Source organism: Ranitomeya variabilis, chromosome 6, assembly GCF_051348905.1.
Source record: "Ranitomeya variabilis isolate aRanVar5 chromosome 6, aRanVar5.hap1, whole genome shotgun sequence".
NCBI classification, from domain to species: Eukaryota; Metazoa; Chordata; class Amphibia; order Anura; family Dendrobatidae; genus Ranitomeya; species Ranitomeya variabilis.
This window is the reverse complement of record NC_135237.1, coordinates 527882605-527901668: the sequence shown is the minus strand read 5'-3', so window position 1 is coordinate 527901668 and position 19064 is coordinate 527882605. Positions and strand designations below refer to the sequence as shown.

Genomic DNA, 19064 nt, shown 5'->3' with positions numbered 1-19064 from the left:
TAGAATGTCTCTTTGTTAGCTGGTTGCTCTAGTGGACTGAGGTTCTCCCCATGTGCCATGAGTTGGCACATGGGTTCTTGTAATCTCAGGATGGTTTTTTTGATTAGGGTTTTTTGCTGACTGCTCAGTCCCCTTTGTGTCATTCTGCTTTCTAGTTTTCAGCGGGCCTCTATTTGCTAAAGCTATATACATCATCTCTATGTATGTGCCTTCCTCTCATTTCGCCGTCAATGCATGTGGGGGGCAACTATATCTTTGGGGTTGATTCCTCTGGAGGCAAGTGGGGTCTTTGTTTTCTCTGCAGTACTAGTTAGCTCTTAGGCTGGTGCGTGGCGTCTAGAACCAACGTGGGCACGCTCCCTGGCTATCTCTAGTTGCGTTTGTCAGGCGTAGGGCAGCGGTCAGCCCAGGTTCCATCACCCTAGAGCTCGTCCGATATTTATTATACTTTGCTTATCCTGTGCTATCCCTAGCCATTGGGGATTCATGACAGGGGCCCCGCCCACCACATCAGAGGCTCATGGGCCCCGCCCACCAAATCGGAGGCCGAGGGTCCCCGCCCACCAAATCGGAAGCCGAGGGTCCCCGCCCACCAAATCGGAGGCCGAGGGTCCACACCAACCAAATCGGAGGATAAGGGGCCCCGCCAACCAAATCGGAGGCCGAGGGTCCCCGCACACCAAATCGGAGGCAGAGGGACCCCGCCCACCAAATCGGAGGCCGAGGGGCCCCGCCCACCAAAGCGGAGGCCGAGGGTCCCCGACCACCAAATCGGAGGCCAAGGGTCCCTGCCCACCAAATCGGAGGCCGAGGGTCCCCGACCACCAAATCGGAGGCCGAGGGTCCCTGCCCACCAAATCGGAGGCCGAGGGTCCCCGCCCACCAAATCGGAGGCCGAGGGTCCCCGCCCACCAAATTGGAGGCCAAGAGTCCCCGCCCACCAAATCGGAGGCCGAGGGGCCCCGCCAACCAAATCGGAGGCTGAGGAGCCCCGCCCACCAAATCGAAGGCCGAGTGGCCCCGCCCACCAAAGCGGAGGCCGAGGTGCCCGGCCCCGCCCACCAAAGCGGAGGCCGAGGGGCCCCGCCCACCACATCGGAGGCCGAGGGGCCCCGCCCACCAAATCGGAGGCCGAGGGGCCCCGCCCACCACATCGGAGGCCGAGGGGCCCCGCCCACCAAATCGGAGGCCGAGGGTCCCCACCCACCAAATCGGAGGCCGAGGGTCCCCGCCCACCAAATCGGAGGCCGAGGGTCCCCGCCCACCAAATCGGAGGCCGAGGGTCCCGCCCACCAAATTGGAGGCCGAGGGTCCCCGCCCACCAAATCGGAGGCCAAGGGTCCCCGCCCACCAAATCAGAGGCCGAGGGGCCCCACCAACCAAATCGGAGGCCGAGGGGCCCCGCCCACCAAATCGGAGGCCGAGGGTCCCTGCCGACCAAATCAGAGGCCGAGGGGCCCCGCCCACCAAATTGGAGGCCGAGGGGCCCCGCCCACCAAATTGGAGGCCGAAAGTCCCCGCCCACCAAATCGGAGGCCGAGGGGCCCCGCCAACCAAATCGGAGGCCGAGGAGCCCCGCCCACCAAATCGAAGGCCGAGCGGCCCCGCCCACCAAAGCGGAGGCCGAGGTGCCCGGCCCTGCCCACCAAAGCGGAGGCCGAGGGGCCCCGCCCACCACATCGGAGGCCGAGGGGCCCCGCCCACCAAATCGGAGGCCGAGGGTCCCCACCCACCAAATCGGAGGCCGAGGAACCCCGCCCACCAAATCGGAGGCCGAGGGTCCCCGCCCACCAAATCGGAGGCCGAGGGTCCCGCCCACCAAATTGGAGGCCGAGGGTCCCCGCCCACCAAATCGGAGGCCGAGGGTCCCCGCCCACCAAATCGGAGGCCGAGGGGCCCCACCAACCAAATCGGAGGCTGAGGGGCCCCGCCCACCAAATCGGAGGCCGAGGGTCCCTGCCCACCAAATCGGAGGCCGAGGGGCCCCGCCCACCAAATTGGAGGCCGAGGGGCCCCGCCCACCAAATTGGAGGCCGAGGGGCCCCGCCCACCAAATCGGAGGCCGAGGGTCCCCGCCCACCAAATCGGAGGATAAGGGGCCCCACCAACCAAATCGGAGGCCGAGGAGCCCCGCCCACCAAATCGAAGGCCGAGCGGCCCCGCCCACCAAAGCAGAGGCAGAGGGACCCCGCCCACCAAATCGGAGGCCGTGGGGCCCCGCCAACCAAAGCGGAGGCCGAGGGTCCCCGCCCACCAAATCGGAGGCAGAGGGACCCCGCCCACCAAATTGGAGGCCGAGGGGCCCCGCCCACCAAAGCGGAGGCCGAGGGTCCCCGCCCACCAAATCGGAGGTCGAGGGTCCCCGCCCACCAAATCGGAGGCCGAGGGTCCCCGCCCACCAAATCGGAGGCCGGTCCCCGCCCACCAAATCGGAGGCCGAGGGTCCCCACCCACCAAATCGGAGGAGGAGGGGCCCCACCAACCAAATCGGAGGCCGAGGAGCCCCGCCCACCAAAAGTAAGTGCGGCCCCAAAAGTAAGTGCGCCCCCGGGTGCAAAAGTAAGTGCGCCCCCGGGTGCAAAAGTAAGTGCGCCCCCGGGTGCAAAAGTAAGTGCGCCCCTGGGTGCAAAAGTAAGTGCGCCCCCGGGTGCAAAAGTAAGTGCGCCCCCGGGTGCAAAAGTGCGCCTCCGGGTGCAAAAGTAAGTGCGCCCCCGGGTGCAAAAGTAAGCGCGCCCCCGGCCCCGGGTGCAAAAGTAAGCGCGCCCCCCAGTCCCGTGTGTGAAAAGTGCTGCTGTAAAGCTGGTAGCGCTGTTCAAGCACCATATATTTCCTTCAGGAAATGCCCATCTAATATATAATTGCCTAGAATACTACTTCCTGCAATTTGTGCCATCTTCCGTGGCTTTGTCCGGAGCTAATGTCCGGAGATAATGTCCGGAGCTAATGTCCGGAGCTAATGTCCGGAGATAAGTGACGTCACCAGTGTCCTACACCCAGGCAGAGCACAGGGGCCCCAGGCAGCATATGGGGCCCCAGGCAGAGCACAGGGGCCCCAGGCAGAGCACAGGGGCCCCAGGCAGCATATGGAGCCCCAGGCAGAGCACAGTGGTCCCAGGCAGAGCACAGGGGCCCCAGGCAGCCTATGGGGCCCCAGGCAGAGCACAGGGGCCCCAGGCAGCACATGGGGCCCCAGGCAGAGCACAGGGGCCCCAGGCAGAGCACAGGGGCCCCAGGCAGCATATGGGGCCCCAGGCAGAGCACAGGGGCCCCAGGCAGAGCACAGGGGCCCCAGGCAGCATATGGGGCCCCAGGCAAAGCACAGGGGCCCCAGGCAGCATATGGGGCCCCAGGCAGAGCACAGTGGCCCCAGGCAGAGCACAGGGGCCCCAGGCAGAACATGGGGCCCCAGGCAGAGCACAGGGGCCCCAGGCAGAGCACAGGGGCCCCAGGCAGCATATGGGGCCCCAGGCAGAGCACAGGGGCCCCAGGCAGCATATGGGGCCCCAGGCAGAGCACAGTGGCCCCAGGCAGCATATGGGGCCCCAGGCAGAGCACAGTGGCCCCAGGCAGAGCACAGGGGCCCCAGGCAGCATATGGGGCCCCAGGCAGAGCACAGTGGTCCCAGGCAGAGCACAGGGGCCCCAGGCAGTTTATGGGGCCCCAGGCATAGCACGGTGGCCCCAAGCAGAACATGGGGCCCCAGGCAGAGCACAGTGGCCCCAGGCAGAACATGGGGCCCCAGGCAGAGCACAGGGGCCCCATGCAGCATATGGGGCCCCAGGCAGAGCACAGTGGCCCCAGGCAGAGCACCGGGGCCCCAGGCAGCATATGGGGCCCCAGGCAGAGCACAGTGGTCCCAGGCAGAGCACAGGGGCCCCAGGCAGCCTATGGGGCCCCAGGCAGAGCACAGTGGCCCCAGGCAGAACATGGGGCCCCAGGCAGAGCACAGGGGCCCCAGGCAGAGCACAGGGGCCCCAGGCAGCATATGGGGCCCCAGGCAGAGCACAGTGGTCGCAGGTAGAGCACAGGGGCCCCAGGCAGCCTATGGGGCCCCAGGCAGAGCACAGGGGCCCCAGGCAGCATATGGGGCCCCAGGCAGAGCACAGTGGCCCCAGGCAGAGCACAGGGGCCCCAGGCAGAGCACAGGGGCCCCAGGCAGAGCACAGGGGCCCCAGGCAGAGCACAGAGGCCCCAGGCAGCATATGGGGCCCCAGGCAGAGCACAGGGGCCCCAGGCAGCATATGGGGCCCCAGGCAGAGCACAGCGATATTTTGGACCACTGTGCGGTGTTTCAGACCCCCTGTGTGATGTCTGGGGCCCTGTTCTTAAGTATATTAAAGATTAAAGTAACGTATATTAAAGTATATTATAGATCAAATTTGACACGTTTATGAGCACCATTGAGTGATATACTCAAGAATGACATAATTTTTCAACATTTTATGGTTTCAAACTGTAAACACTCAGAGTTTTTTTTACTTCAACCAGAAAACCTTAACGGTTCATAAAAAACTTGACTGTTCAGGATATGATAAAAGTCATAGTATTCTGAATCTTTAACTTATAAAGATACCTTTACATGGGGTGATTATTGGTTCCAGAGAGGCTTTCGGCCGATAATCGTACACATGGCTGGTGACAGGACAATACAATATAAACGTTCAAAGGTAAACACTGATAACATTAAAATCTAATATATAATTGCCTAGAATACTACTTCCGGCAATTTGTGCCAACTTCCGTGGCTTTGTCCGGAGATAATGTCCGGAGATAAGTGACGTCACCAGCGTCCTACACCCGCTCAGGGTGGACAAAGATATATGCCTTCGTGGTGCGCGGCACTTTTCTGATTGGTTGCCGCCTGCCGCGAGCGACCAATCAGAAATGTGCCGTACTGTCAAGAATTGTCAAGAGCTGGTGAGTGCAGCCATTTTTTGTTCTTTCTTACTATTATTTATTAATTGTATTATTCTTACATTTGAATAAATAAAGTATATATGGATTCTAGACTCCCGATTCTTTAGAATCGGGCTGCCATCTAGTTCAGTAATAATGTCCCCCATCCTCAGACCCTTCCTGTTATATTGTATATCCTGGTCTCCCATCCAGGGCCCCATTCTGGCATAATGTCCCCCATCCTGAGTGCCTTCCTGCCATAATGTCTTCTGTTCTGCCGTTCATCTCCAACACATTTAAAAAAAAAAAGATTCTTCTTACCTTCTTTCACTTTGTATGTGGGATCATCTTCTATAGCCAGTGTAGAGGGTAGACTTTACCATGCCAGCTATGGGTGCCGCATGACTTCACTGTCATGTGGCACCCATGATGGGCATATCTCTAAATTACGTGTATTGCAGCGCATTGAGCTGGTGGGTACACACAACAGAAATAGGTGATGGCGTTGACAGGCCCCCCTCCCGCATGGGCCCGATTGCAGTCGTACCCTCTGAGACTGTGATTGTTACACCCTTGACTGTGGGTGATAAGGCGCTGATGACCATGACCTAGATTTTACTTTTCCATTCCTGAAAATTATTGTGATTTTTAAATCTCGAGTGCTAAAAGTGTCATTGCAATTCACATACAAATGAATAAAATACATCTGTCATCATGCACTTTGTCACCAATTAGAGAAGTCGTGTATCAGTCATGTCATTGAGCACAATGTGAAAGGTCGGTTAATTGATTAAACACATTGAGCGGAATCTTTGCTTCTAATGCAGCACCCAGATGTTAAAAATAGTTCATTTGCACTTTTAATTACTGTTAACCTGTTTTACGTGTATTGATTGAGAGTAATCTTTTGCATAATTGGTTTAATTAAGCTATTTCTGCAAGCAAGCAGTTTGCTAATATGGTAAAGTGATGTCTAGAATTTACTATCTCAAAACGAGTGTGCTTTAGTAAACACTTTTAAAACTGTGAAAGTCTATGCGCACCTGAACTATTGTTTTATAACTAAGTTTTTATAATAATTTATTATACCTAAAGTTTTGGGTGACTTTGCACTGTACTGTGATTTAGTTACCCTCTAAACTTTACTCTTTTACTATAAAAACTTCAAAAAGAGCCTAACAAAGACAAGTATACTTTTTAGTCAATTTAGCCCATATCATACACCTAGGAGGCAAACAACGACTAGTGAATCAAAACCAAAGATAAGAGCTGGAGCATATGTTGTCATAAGTGCAATGTATAGGTGCATGTTCACACTGAGGCCATTAACAAACATAACCTGGGATAGAAAGAAAAAGAGCAAAATGCTCTGCAGTAAGTTAATAAGTAATTAGTAATAGTTCATATAAATAACATAAGGTATTTGGTTGACACTATTTTGATCAAAAAAGTGTAAAAGCCATCCCACCGCAACAAGGTGTACCCAATAATTTATCTCGTATTAAACCTCTAAGTGCCAGAAGATCTCAATAGATGGGGTAGAGCAGGACCCGTACCTGACTGTTTAAACACCTGCCCCTGGAAAGCTATATAGAAAAAATGCACACTCCAGTATGCACAAAGTACAAAAAAGTAAAGTAAAACCAAAGAAATGAGCCGGAATATATGTTGAATTAAGTGAAATGTGTAGGTGCACATTCATATTGTGCACATTAATTTAGTGAATGCAACTAAATGGTGACATTATAGACCTCATGTCACAATTGACAACTCAACGACTTTTTGTTTCAGAATGGTAATTGATTTTCTAAGCAAGTATGTTAAAAAATGATTATTTTTATTTGGTTCTTTAATTGGAAATAACCCAATGTCTCATGCATTTGATCTTACTTAATTAGATTTAAATCTATAGGGAAATAATATGTTTGTCACATTTTATTCTTGTGGCCATTTAACTTTAATTTTTAAATACTAATCTGTTGACAGCCATATCGGAGACACACATTTCCTGTAAAGGCAGTGCAGTGTGTATAGGCAATGCACCTGGGTGTGGTTGCTTTATGTCAGTTCAAATAAATGGGAATCATTTCACATAGAAAGGTCACAAGTGATTGTAAAAGTCTCTGGGAAAAGAGATGGTCTACAACACCATGTTCTGGAGAGAAGGGTGAGACCGAGGTGCTTCATACAAGGTCCTACTTGTATGTAAAGTGTTACTATACTGAATGATCTTGGCTTTCAGATGTAGGGAAGAGATGTCATCAGTTTGCCCGCCCTATGATGATAATGAGATGATACTCTTGAACATATTCTAGTGTTTAAAATAAACGTAGAATTTTTGTAGAAAAAGTTGTTTTTGAAGAAATATGTTCATCGCTCTCATCTAATTTTTAAAATGTGTAATTTTCTCTTACATTCCCATTAAGTTGTTTATAGAAACTAGATGGTCATTGAACATTCTGACTTCTAAAACAATAATACAAGACTGTTTAGTGAGAGCTTGTCTTCGGGAAAGCAGAAAATTTTAGATGAATAAAAGATCTACTCTGACTTAGCTTTGGGAATGGTTATGAGCAGCTTTATCATTCAAATTTCACTTCTCTGTAGGTGGATAACAAATATCAAATATGTAGAACTAAACACATTTCTTCTGGTTACCTACTGTTAACCAGATTTTGCATTCTGCCAGAATGTCCCTTGCTTTTATGAATCGTTTTACCCAGTCTTATAAAATAAACAATCCCTACAATGAGTTTTTCTGATGCATACATATCATTCACTTAAAGGGAAGATGCCACTAGTTTTCTTGAAGTTTTTTTGTGTGAAATTAAGCTTAAAATAGTAATTAAAATGTATGAATGCAATGTTTGCACTGTTTGCAAACATTCCTATATGAAAACTATTATATATTTTCTTACAAATATATATAATTACCACTAGGGGAGCATTTTCCGTTTTAGACCTCAAGCAGCTATAGTGAGACTTACCAGCTTTACTGTTAGCGGCAAAATTAGGGCAGTAATATCACCATTTCCCTCCCCTTTTGGGTGGTCTATTATACCTGGGGCAGAATGAAGAGTAGCATCACAGGGCAGCGCCATTTTGTGGGTGACTGCCCTGTGATCTGCTATCACCAGCAGTTACTGTCTCTCTCTCCCTCTCCCATCAGCCTCTCTCACTCAGATTACATGTATCTCTCACCCCCCTCCACAATGTCTGGCCATTCACTGCAGACCTGCAGCTCCTTATCTTTTTCTTGCTGTGGGATGAATCCCAACTCCTGCTGAGCATCTGACAGCTCCTGTTCCGATAGTGCTAATGGTACACTGTTCCTCCTTGATGTCTCTGCTATTCTGCCAATCTAGGATCTGTTCTGCTGTACTGCTTATGTTAGCAGATCCAAGGGCTCCATGTACACTCACTGGCCACTTTATTAGGTACACCTGTCCAACTTCTTGTTAACACTTAATTTCTAATCAGCCAATCACATGGTGGCAACTCAGTGCATTTAGGCATGTAGACATGGTCAAGACAATCTCCTGCAGTTCAAACCGAGCATCAGTATGGGGAAGAAAGGTGATTTGAGTGCCTTTGAACGTGGCATGGTTGTTGGTGCCAGAAGGGCTGGTCTGAGTATTTCAGAAACTGCTGATCTACTGGGATTTTCACGCACAACCATCTCTAGGGTTTACAGAGAATGGTCCGAAAAAGAAAAAAAATCCAGTGAGCGGCAGTTCTGTGGGCGGAAATGCCTTGTTGATGCCAGAGGTCAGAGGAGAATGGGCAGACTGGTTCGAGCTGATAGAAAGGCAACAGTGACTCAAATCGCCACCCGTTACAACCAAGGTAGGCCTAAGAGCATCTCTGAATGCACAGTTTGTCGAACTTTGAGGCAGATGGGCTACAGCAGCAGAAGACCACACCGGGTACCACTCCTTTCAGCTAAGAACAGGAAACTGAGGCTACAATTTGTACAAGCTCATCGAAATTGGACAGTAGAAGATTGGAAAAACGTTGCTTGGTCTGATGAGTCTCGATTTCTGCTGCGACATTCGGATGGTAGGGTCAGAATTTGGCGTAAACAACATGAAAGCATGGATCCATCCTGCCTTGTATGGAGCATCTTTGGGATGTGCAGCCGACAAATCTGCGGCAACTGTGTGATGCCATCATGTCAATATGGACCAAAATCTCTGAGGAATGCTTCCAGCACCTTGTTGAATCTATGCCACGAAGAATTGAGGCAGTTCTGAAGGCAAAAGGGGGTCCAACCCGTTACTAGCATGGTGTACCTAATAAAGTGGCCGGTGAGTGTATATAGCAGCAGAACACTCTCACTACTGTGAATTGTGCAGCCCACAGAGGCGTGCCCAGTTCACAGCAGTGACAGTTCTACTGGAATAGATAGGGTCGGTCTCTGTCTGTTATCTCCTATGATTATGGGGTGCCGAATTATGACACTGATAGTGTCTTGCTGCTACTGTGAAGGCAAGATGTCAGCCCCCAGTGCCTTCTTTAAACTCCTATAACACATGAAATATGATTCATATGCAATCAAAACTTGGCTTTAACAGCATGTTATGCTACATTACATTGATTTTTTAATGAAATACAAATGCGGTACCTTTCCTTTAAAGAGACTTACCAATGAAGCAACATTCACTAAAAAAAGTAGAATGCCAATTCTCTTGGAGCTTTGAATGAAGAATGAGGTCCTTGATGTATCATACTAGCAGTCCTTGGATTCTTATTCAGTTTTTCTAAGAGCATTGTAAAACTCATACACCAACTATCTATGTTGAATGAGTGCTAAATATTATTGTGAAAAACATCTCAATGTATTGTTTAAAGATCTGCCGGTAATAGATAAGAGCTCTGATCGGTCCATTGATGATGAATAGAGCTGTATTGCATACTCTCTAAGGCATTTTAGAGCCCATTCTTAGAATTGATAGAGTTTGCAGTGGTCAGAGGTTAACAATCATAAATAGTGATGAGAAAACCCATGGATGTTCAGGTTTGACCTGACTTTTTAAAAAGTTCGATTCAGGACCTGAACTTGACCAGAGCCCCGTACCCCATAAAAGTCAATTTATACCCAAGCTTCAGGGCTATAAAATAGCTGTAAAATGGTCAGAGTTAGCGCTAGGGGTCTGCAAAAGAGAGAAAAATGGATAGGGAAATTACCTATTGGGGTTCTGTCACCCTAGAAATCATGGTAACATAGGAAGTAAATGAATAACATAACATTTTTATCAGTGTCCTCACAGTGTCGAATGGCTTGCTACCGGCAATCTGGTTAAAAATTTGACCCACAAAACATGTTTTCACATTTCCGCCACAGAAGCTGATATCAAATTTCACCCACAGAGCTTGTTTTCACATTACACCAAAAGAAGCTGATTATTAATTTCGCCCAGACAATGGGGCACGGTACCCCACAAGCAGAATTGCAAAATACGCACATCGGCTTAAAGGCACAATACTTCCACCTGTGCGGGGTGCATGCAAAATACACAGCATTTTAAAGGCATAGTACTCACACAGATATACGTTGCAGAGTACACACAATGGCTTTTGGCACAGTACTCCCACACATATGGGTTGCTAAGTACACACAGCAGTTTTTGAGTTGCAGTGTTCACACAAATGGCTTTTGGCACAGTGCTCAACACATTTGGGTTGCAGAATACACACAGCGGCTTTTGGCACTGTACACCAACAGATGAGTTGCAGAATTCACAATGGCTTTTGGCACGGTACTCACACAGATAAGGGTAACAGACTACTCACAGTGGAATTTTTGCAGTGTGCTCAGTTGGAATCTGTCCCTCACTCCAGCTGTGTCTTATCCCTACAGTAATAGGAGCAGAATGGTGGTGACACTCATCATCCAGCCTTTATATGGGCCGAATCACTTGGTGTACCGGCCAATCACAGCCATGCTAATGTTTGGTCTAAAACCTTGTTGACTGGCTACACTGCAGCCTTTCAACAAGCTTTATTAGACTGGTGAACTTGAACAGGAAACCGGACATACAGTAAAAATTTATTTGTTACTGGACATAAGATGTTTGGTACGGTCCCCAAACTTTACCATCCGGGTTTCCTCATCCCTAATCATAAAGTTATGACAAACCCTGTAGCTATTTATTTAAAAAATAAGGTCAAGTCAAACATCAATTGCCTTCAGTCACATAATTGATTCATTAATGTCTTCCTTTGTGCAATCACAGTGTCACATAACCTATTACATTTTGCCTGTAAAATAGATTTTCTGAAAGAACCCTGAGTCTGCAATACCAATAAGCAAGAAACATATCGGCAAAGGAATTCTCCAAACATATCACAAAGATATGAAGAAGTATAGATTAGGTTGGATTAGATGAAAAATTTCCTAAACTTTGAAGTCCCTTGGAACCCTATAAATCCAATATAACAAATGAAAATAATATGACACAACTACAAACCTGAAAACAACCATGATGGATACACACTCCTGAGGGGTGCTTTATGGTCAGCATATTGTGTGCCCAGAAAGCTATAGTGGCCTTGAATCCTGTCCAACAAGCCTCTAGGGAGCATGTTAATCATACAAAGGAGGGCATAATTATAGTATTTGATGCAGGACTTGTCATAATTTCATAGTTTAAAGGTTGAAAAAACACATAAGTTGATAGAGTTCAACTTATAGTCTATTGTGTTAACGAAGACAAATAACCTCATGAGGCAGATGCCAACTACCCTGTGTTAAGAGAAACATTTCTGACCCAAGATTAGTCCATTTCCTTGGATGAGGATAATGATTTTTTTTACATTTTGACAGCCTTTTATGGTTCAGAAAAAATAGCTGCCAGTGGCTGCCGTCTTGCGGAATATATATGGAAGCTAATTACAAAATGTTTACATTTTTGCAAACTTGAGTCTCTGTAAACTTCACGTTACATTCAATTCCACTACAATTGATCCCCTCATCTCTAGTGCAGAAACTGTAAATGGACACAACACAGCTCAAGCCATTGACCATAGTGTTAATATAATGTTTCAATATGTGATACTGCTTTTTGTGTGTATTGTAATGTTGCGGTAGCATCGTACGCAGTGAAGAGGCAGTGACCCACAAAGTTCAAACACAAAAGTCTCTTTAATGTGTTACTTCACACATAAAGGTGCATAGAATTTTATAGTACACGTTCAATACACACAGTTGCATCTCGTTTCAGTGCCCGTTTCATAGCACTACACATCATATGGCTTTTAGATTGCAGTCCCTAAACACGCCGGACCTCTCCTTGTCCAGTATACGTGGGGCGAACACATGCCATATTACAGTTTCCAAACACAGCTTTACATGTTGCAGACACTACACACGCCAGTCCTCCTCTGACTAAGTCCCGTGGGTGTCCTGCACTGCTGTATCACAGACTCTACTCACACAGCCGTACACAGCCCAGGATATCCTTTGGATAGCAGCTGGGCACCATATGCACCTGTTTGCAATTGTTGCACATGCCAGTCCTCTTTTGGGCACAGGACATCCACCTCTGGTTCACCTCCGGGCACAGGACTATCCACATCCGACTCTTTTGGGCACAGGACATCCACCATGTACGACTTGCATCGCTGTGTATGCTACGGGTGCCAGACTATTCAGCTGCCATAGCTACTGGCTCTGCTGGCTTGTGCTGCTTCACACACACAGCCAGCGCTCTGCAGGCTTCTGCTGTGCACAACAGCACACACCAGACTGACACTGACATTGCACCTGACACCTGAGAGACCCATACCCCTTACTGCAGGGTTTTTAACAAACAAACCTGTGGCTTTCAGCCACATGGAAATCCCGGACTGGAAATCTGTGACTGCCATGCACACCTATGGACTTCATCCATCTCCATGCACAACCTGACGAGAACACCCAGCGACCCCTACTTGTGACACGAGTCACTGCCTCACAGTATATAAAGTAAAAAAATGCCAGTTCTATACAATGATAATAATGAGCTTATTAAGCAACAAAATGGGATGTCCAACTGTTCCTTAAATATGGATAGACGGGTCATAAATTTAAGTTTACTGTCACATCTTTGTTTTTCTGAACAATGTTATTTACTGGAAAGAATAAAATACCTTACAACTTGTATTTCTAATTCCTTAAGCACCATCATGGCACACGTTCTTAAATTTCATATAACAGAGGCTCCTGATTCAAAAGAAGGCAGATTAGCATATTTTAAGGCAAGTTGTTCTGTATCTGTGCGCCACTAAAAGCTATTTACTGTACCTAGAGCTGTGTGCTTTGTAACTTAATTTGCATGGAAACAAAGACTAAAGTAGATTTAGCATGAAGGAGAGAAGTTTAGCAATACTGAGATTATTGTCTGTTGGATATAAACCCCTTGCAAACAAATAGTCACAGTAGCAAAATCAGATTTGCTGATAAACTCCACAATGCTGAATTGCTGCAAATGTCTCCCAAGAGGTAGAGCGACATACGGAGATCTGAAGTCGTAATTAACTTATCTCCCTGCTTTACACTCTAAAAGTGTCAATTGGAAAAGTACCTCAGTTTGTTAGACTAATATCTTTATAGAAGTAATGCTTTGTAAGGAAAGAAAATAACAGTCATCATCGTTGAGGTCTAACTGGAATATAAAATGTTGATATCATGGCACTAACTTCCAGCACGGCACTAAAGAGATTGTTTCATCAACATGACACCTGTCCATTGGTCCCATTAGGGCATTTGAAAGTGGTCATTTAGGGGTCTTCAACTTTGACAAGTTTGCTCTACACAACTTGGCTATCAATGTTCTACATGGACTCCCAATCTTTTTAACATTTGTAACGATATACTATAACTTCCTCGCAGTGGCAGAAATATAGTATAAATTTGTTCCTATAAACCAATATCCAACAAAACTAATCTTTCTATTCCAAAAATAGGTAGTGGATGAAATCAGTTGCAGACAATAATGTTGGGCATTATTGTAGACCAGACTAAAAACTCTATCTAGGATTGATTTCTGTCAGCAACTATTAAAGATTAAACTTAACTGCGTTTTCTACTTTTTGACCACATTCACTTTGAAAATATTTAGCATTTCATTTCTTTTCTAGCACCCTGTGGAAGCCGATCAACTGGATCTGAAGGAACTGTGTTATCACCGAACTATCCTAAAAACTACAGCGTGGGCCATAACTGTGTATTTTCTGTAGCTGTTCCTAAAGAGTTTGGTGAGTAAATTACATAAGATAATCACTTTAATAGGTTCATATTTTTAGTTCCTATGGTATATTAAGTTAGGTTCAGTAAAATCAAAAGAGATCTGAATGTTGCAGCTGTCATAAAAACCACATTAGATGGTCAAACCTGCAGATTTTGATGGGACCAGTCTAATGGGACCATGTGATGGGAATTATGTATGGAGTGTCTCAACTTTCTTTAAACAGATGATGTTGGTGGCAAAATTGACATTTTAAAATCTGGTCCTTTTGTTTTCCTGCAAGATAAAAAGTTGCCAGAGGACCAGGAGTATTCATCTTCTAATAATGAGAATACATGCACATTCAACCAAACTAAACATGCATATGTAGGGAGTTGTCAGAAGAGACAAATGAGCTGTCTGTTAAACAAGAATATGGTTTGCAGCTATCTAAGTTACACAGTCAAATTAAGATGGACAAATTGACTTCAAAACTCTTCGTCATTGAAGTTGATATAGTGGATGTAGGTTACTATATTAGCATTTCCAATGATAAAGTTAAGAGGTTGCAATAATAGTGATTTTCACATTCTGGCACCTTTATTTGCACCTTCTTTTTCTATCAAATTTGCAGGGTATTAACTTTGTTTTTGTACTGAGCACGGCAAAATGTTCCAGTTTAAGCAAGCTAATTACTGTTTGCATTGAAGTGTCTTCATATTGTGGGGAAAACAACGAGGGCTGTGTTTGGAAATTAAAAAAATGGAATGCAATATATTATAAAGGATTTTAGCCTTGGCTTGTTCAGATGATATAATATTTTAAAAACTCATTGTTTTGTTGCCTACTAGTGATGAGCGAATGTGCTTGGATAAGGTATTATCGGAGCGTGCTCCTCTGCTAACCGAATGTCTTCGGTGTGCTCAAAAAATATGTTCGAGTTCCAGTGGCTGCATTGTCTGTTTGTTAGGAAATCCCTGCATGTGTTGCTGCTGTCGAACAAGTGCGGGGATACAAACATATTATTCAAGCATGCTGAAGTCACTCGGTTAGCACACAAGCATGCTAGGATAACACCATATCTGGTACGTTCGCTAATCAATATTGCCTACCCATTTTCATTTTGTATTCTCTGGATGCCTATAAAAAATATGCAAGTATCACTATGTTTTTTACCTAAAAAAATAATAGTCCATAGGTGGTCTTTGATGAACTGATCTTAATTCTCTCTATTAGAGATGATCAAAAAGATTCACAGTACCCTGGTCCAGTGGCCACAGTGGTAGTCAATGCCTGCCTGATCAGAACCCCGTGAATGCCCAATGCTCCTCTTGATTATTAGGCAACAACTATGACATTGGCAATGAATGAGTAGAGGCGCTGGTTATTCCAGCAGGTAGGAGGCAGTTTTCACGGATTTAGACTCGAAGCCACTGACTATCAATGTGGCTGCAGGATTAGGATACTGCAAATCTTTCTGATTATCTTAAATCTCTGTGCTTTATGGGATGCTCTTTACACTAATTGAAATACCACATGCCGTATTTTCCGGCATATAAGATGACTGGGCATATAAGACAACCCCCCAACGTTTCCAGTTAAAATATAAAATCTTCTTAAAAGTCGGGGGTCTTCTTATGCGCCATGCATCATCTTACAGGGTGGGTGTGGACCAATCTGCATATGGTGGGGAGAGTGGTCCCGATGATGAAGGGAGGGAACATCTCACAGGGAAGGTGTAAGTGGAGTATCCCCCTATTACCTCATTGTGGCACCAATGCTTTCTGTGGGTCTCTGTGCTGGGGGGCAGTGGTGGCAGATCCTCTTTCAGCGGTGTGGGGGCTCTGTGCTGGGGGCGGCGGTGGCTCTTTGTGCAGTGTCATGGCTCTGCCGGCATTTCCTCAAAGCCTGGAGACACCTGCTGCTCCATTTTTGCAATGCGGTGGCCTCTGGGAAAATGGCCGCTGGGGGTGGCGCATGCTCAGTTTCAGATATTGTCTTCCGACATCTCGGGACATGATCTGAATCTGAGCATGCGCCGCCCCAGCAGCCATTTTCCCGGAGGCCACCGCATCGCAGCAATGGAGCTGCCAGGGCCTCCGGGCTTTGAGAAAATTCTGGCGGAGGCCCGACACTGCACAAAGACCAACCGCCGCTGCCCCCAGCACAGAGCCCCAACGCTGCACAAAGAGTAGCCGCCGCCACCTCCCAGCACAAAAACCCACAGAGAGCATCTCTGCCACAATGAGGTAATAGAGGGATACTCCTCTTACACCTTCCCTGTGAGATGCCCCCTCTCTTTGTCATCGGGACCATTCCCCCCCACAATATGCACTGTTGTGAATTTGCTTTTTGCTCCCTCTAGTGGTTACTAGTTTTTTGACTCTGGTTTTTCTGTCATTCCTTTTATCCGCACCTGGGTCGTTAGTTAGGGGTGTTGCTATATAAGCTCCCTGGACCTTCAGTTCAATGCCTGGCAACGTAGTTATCAGAGCTAGTCTGCTGTGCTCTTGTCTACTGATCCTGGTTCCAGTTATATCAGCTAAGTCTGCCTTTTGCTTTTTGCTATTTGTTTTGGTTTTGTATTTTTGTCCAGCTTGTTCCAAATCTATATCCTGACCTTTGCTGGAAGCTCTAGGGGGCTGGTGTTCTCCCCCCGGACCGTTAGACGGTTCGGGGGTTCTTGAATTTCCAGTGTGGATTTTAATAGGGTTTTTGTTGACCATATAAGTTACCTTTCTTTATTCTGCTATCAGTAAGCGGGCCTCTCTGTGCTAAACCTGGTTCATTTCTGTGTTTGTCATTTCCTCTTACCTCACCGTCATTATTTGTGGGGGGCTTCTATCCAGCTTTGGGGTCCCCTTCTCTGGAGGCAAGAAAGGTCTTTGTTTTCCTCTACTAGGGGTAGCTAGATTCTCCGGCTGGCGCGTGTCATCTAGAATCAACGTAGGAATGATCCCCGGCTACTTCTAGTGTTGGCGTTAGGAGTAGATATATGGTCAACCCAGTTACCACTGCCCTATGAGCTGGATTTTTGTATTCTGCAGACTTCCACGTTCCTCTGAGACCCTCGCCATTGGGGTCATAACAGTTTGCCAGGCCCGTATTAAATGTTTAATGCATTGCAGAAGAGGGATTATAAGAAAGAAGATTCTGAGTTTTTTTTTTTCTCCTTCCCCTTTACCTCAGAGTGGCTATGCTTGCTGCAGACATGAATGTCCAGACCTTGATTACAAGTGTGGACCAGCTGGCTACTCGTGTGCAGGGCATACAAGACTATGTTATCAGAAATCCTAGGTCAGAACCTAAAATACCGATTCCTGAACTGTTTTCCGGAGACAGGTTTAAGTTTAGGAATTTCGTGAATAATTGTAAATTGTTTTTGTCCCTGAGACCCTGTTCATCAGGAGATTCTGCTCAGGAAGTAAAAATTGTTATTTCGTTCTTACGGGGCGACCCTCAGGATTGGGCTTTTTCGCTGGCGCCAGGAGATCCGGCATTGGCTGATCTTGATGCGTTTTTTCTGGCGCTCGGTTTACTTTATGAGGAACCCAATCTTGAGATTCAGGCAGAAAAGGCCTTGCTGTCTATGTCTCAGGGGCAGGACGAGGCTGAAGTGTATTGCCAAAAATTTCGGAAATGGTCCGTGCTGACACATTGGAACGAGTGTGCACTGGCCGCTAATTTTAGAAATGGCCTTTCTGAAGCCATTAAGAATGTTATGGTGGGTTTTCCCATTCCCACAGGTCTGAATGATACTATGGCACTGGCTATTCAAATTGACCGGCGGTTGCGGGAGCGCAAAACCGCAAATTCCCTCATGGTGTTGTCTGAACAGACACCTAATTCGGTGCAATGTGATAGAAAAACCGCAAATTCCCTCATGGTGTTGTCTGAACAGACACCTGATTTAATGCAATGTGATAGAATCCTGACTAGAAATGAGCGGAAAATTCATAGACGCCGGAATGGCTTGTGCTACTACTGTGGTGATTCTACACATGTTATCTCAGCATGCTCTAAACGTATAGCTAAGGTTGTTAGTCCTGTCACCGTTGGTAATTTGCAACCTAAATTTATTCTGTCTGTAACTTTGATTTGCTCACTGTCATCTTATCCTGTCATGGCGTTTGTAGATTCAGGTGCTGCCCTGAGTCTCATGGATCTCTCATTTGCTAAGCGCTGTGGATTTACTCTTGAACCATTAGAAAATCCTATTCCTCTTAGGGGTATTGATGCTACACCATTGGCAGCAAATAAACCGCAGTATTGGACTCAGGTTACCATGTGCATGACTCCTGAACACCGCGAGGTGATACGTTTCCTGGTTTTACATAAAATGCATGATTTGGTCGTTTTAGGGCTGCCATGGTTACAGACCCATAATCCAGTCCTGGACTGGAAGGCTATGTCAGTCTCAAGTTGGGGCTGTCGTGGTATTCATGAGGATTCCCTGCCTGTGTCTATTGCTTCTTCTACGCCTTCGGAAGTTCCGGAGTATTTGTCTGATTATCAGGATGTCTTCAGTGAGTCTGAGTCCAGTGCACTGCCTCCTCATAGGGACTGTGACTGTGCTATAGATTTGATCCCAGGCAGTAAATTTCCTAAGGGAAGACTGTTTAATCTGTCGGTACCTGAACATACTGCTATGCGTTCATATATCAAGGAGTCTCTGGAAAAAGGACATATTCGTCCGTCTTCTTCCCCTCTTGGTGCGGGATTCTTTTTTGTGGCAAAAAAGGACGGATCTTTGAGACCTTGTATTGATTATCGGCTTTTAAATAAGATCACTGTCAAATTTCAGTATCCTTTACCGCTGTTGTCTGACTTGTTTGCCCGGATTAAGGGTGCCAAGTGGTTCACCAAGATAGACCTTCGTGGTGCGTACAACCTTGTGCGCATTAAGCAAGGTGATGAATGGAAAACCGCATTCAATACGCCCGAAGGTCATTTTGAGTACTT

General features: G+C 46.9%; 1 protein-coding gene across 7 annotated transcripts in view; it reads left to right on the top strand.

Annotated features, from left to right (window-relative positions):
• The window catches only part of CSMD3 (CUB and Sushi multiple domains 3), a 1888113-nt gene that overhangs the window by 1309311 nt on the left and 559738 nt on the right, over positions 1-19064 (top strand). For all 7 annotated transcript variants that reach the window (XM_077271102.1, XM_077271099.1, XM_077271098.1 and 4 more), the window contains one exon: positions 14017-14133. In XM_077271102.1, the coding sequence (XP_077127217.1) occupies positions 14017-14133 (117 nt within the window). The remainder of the gene's footprint in view (positions 1-14016; positions 14134-19064) is intronic.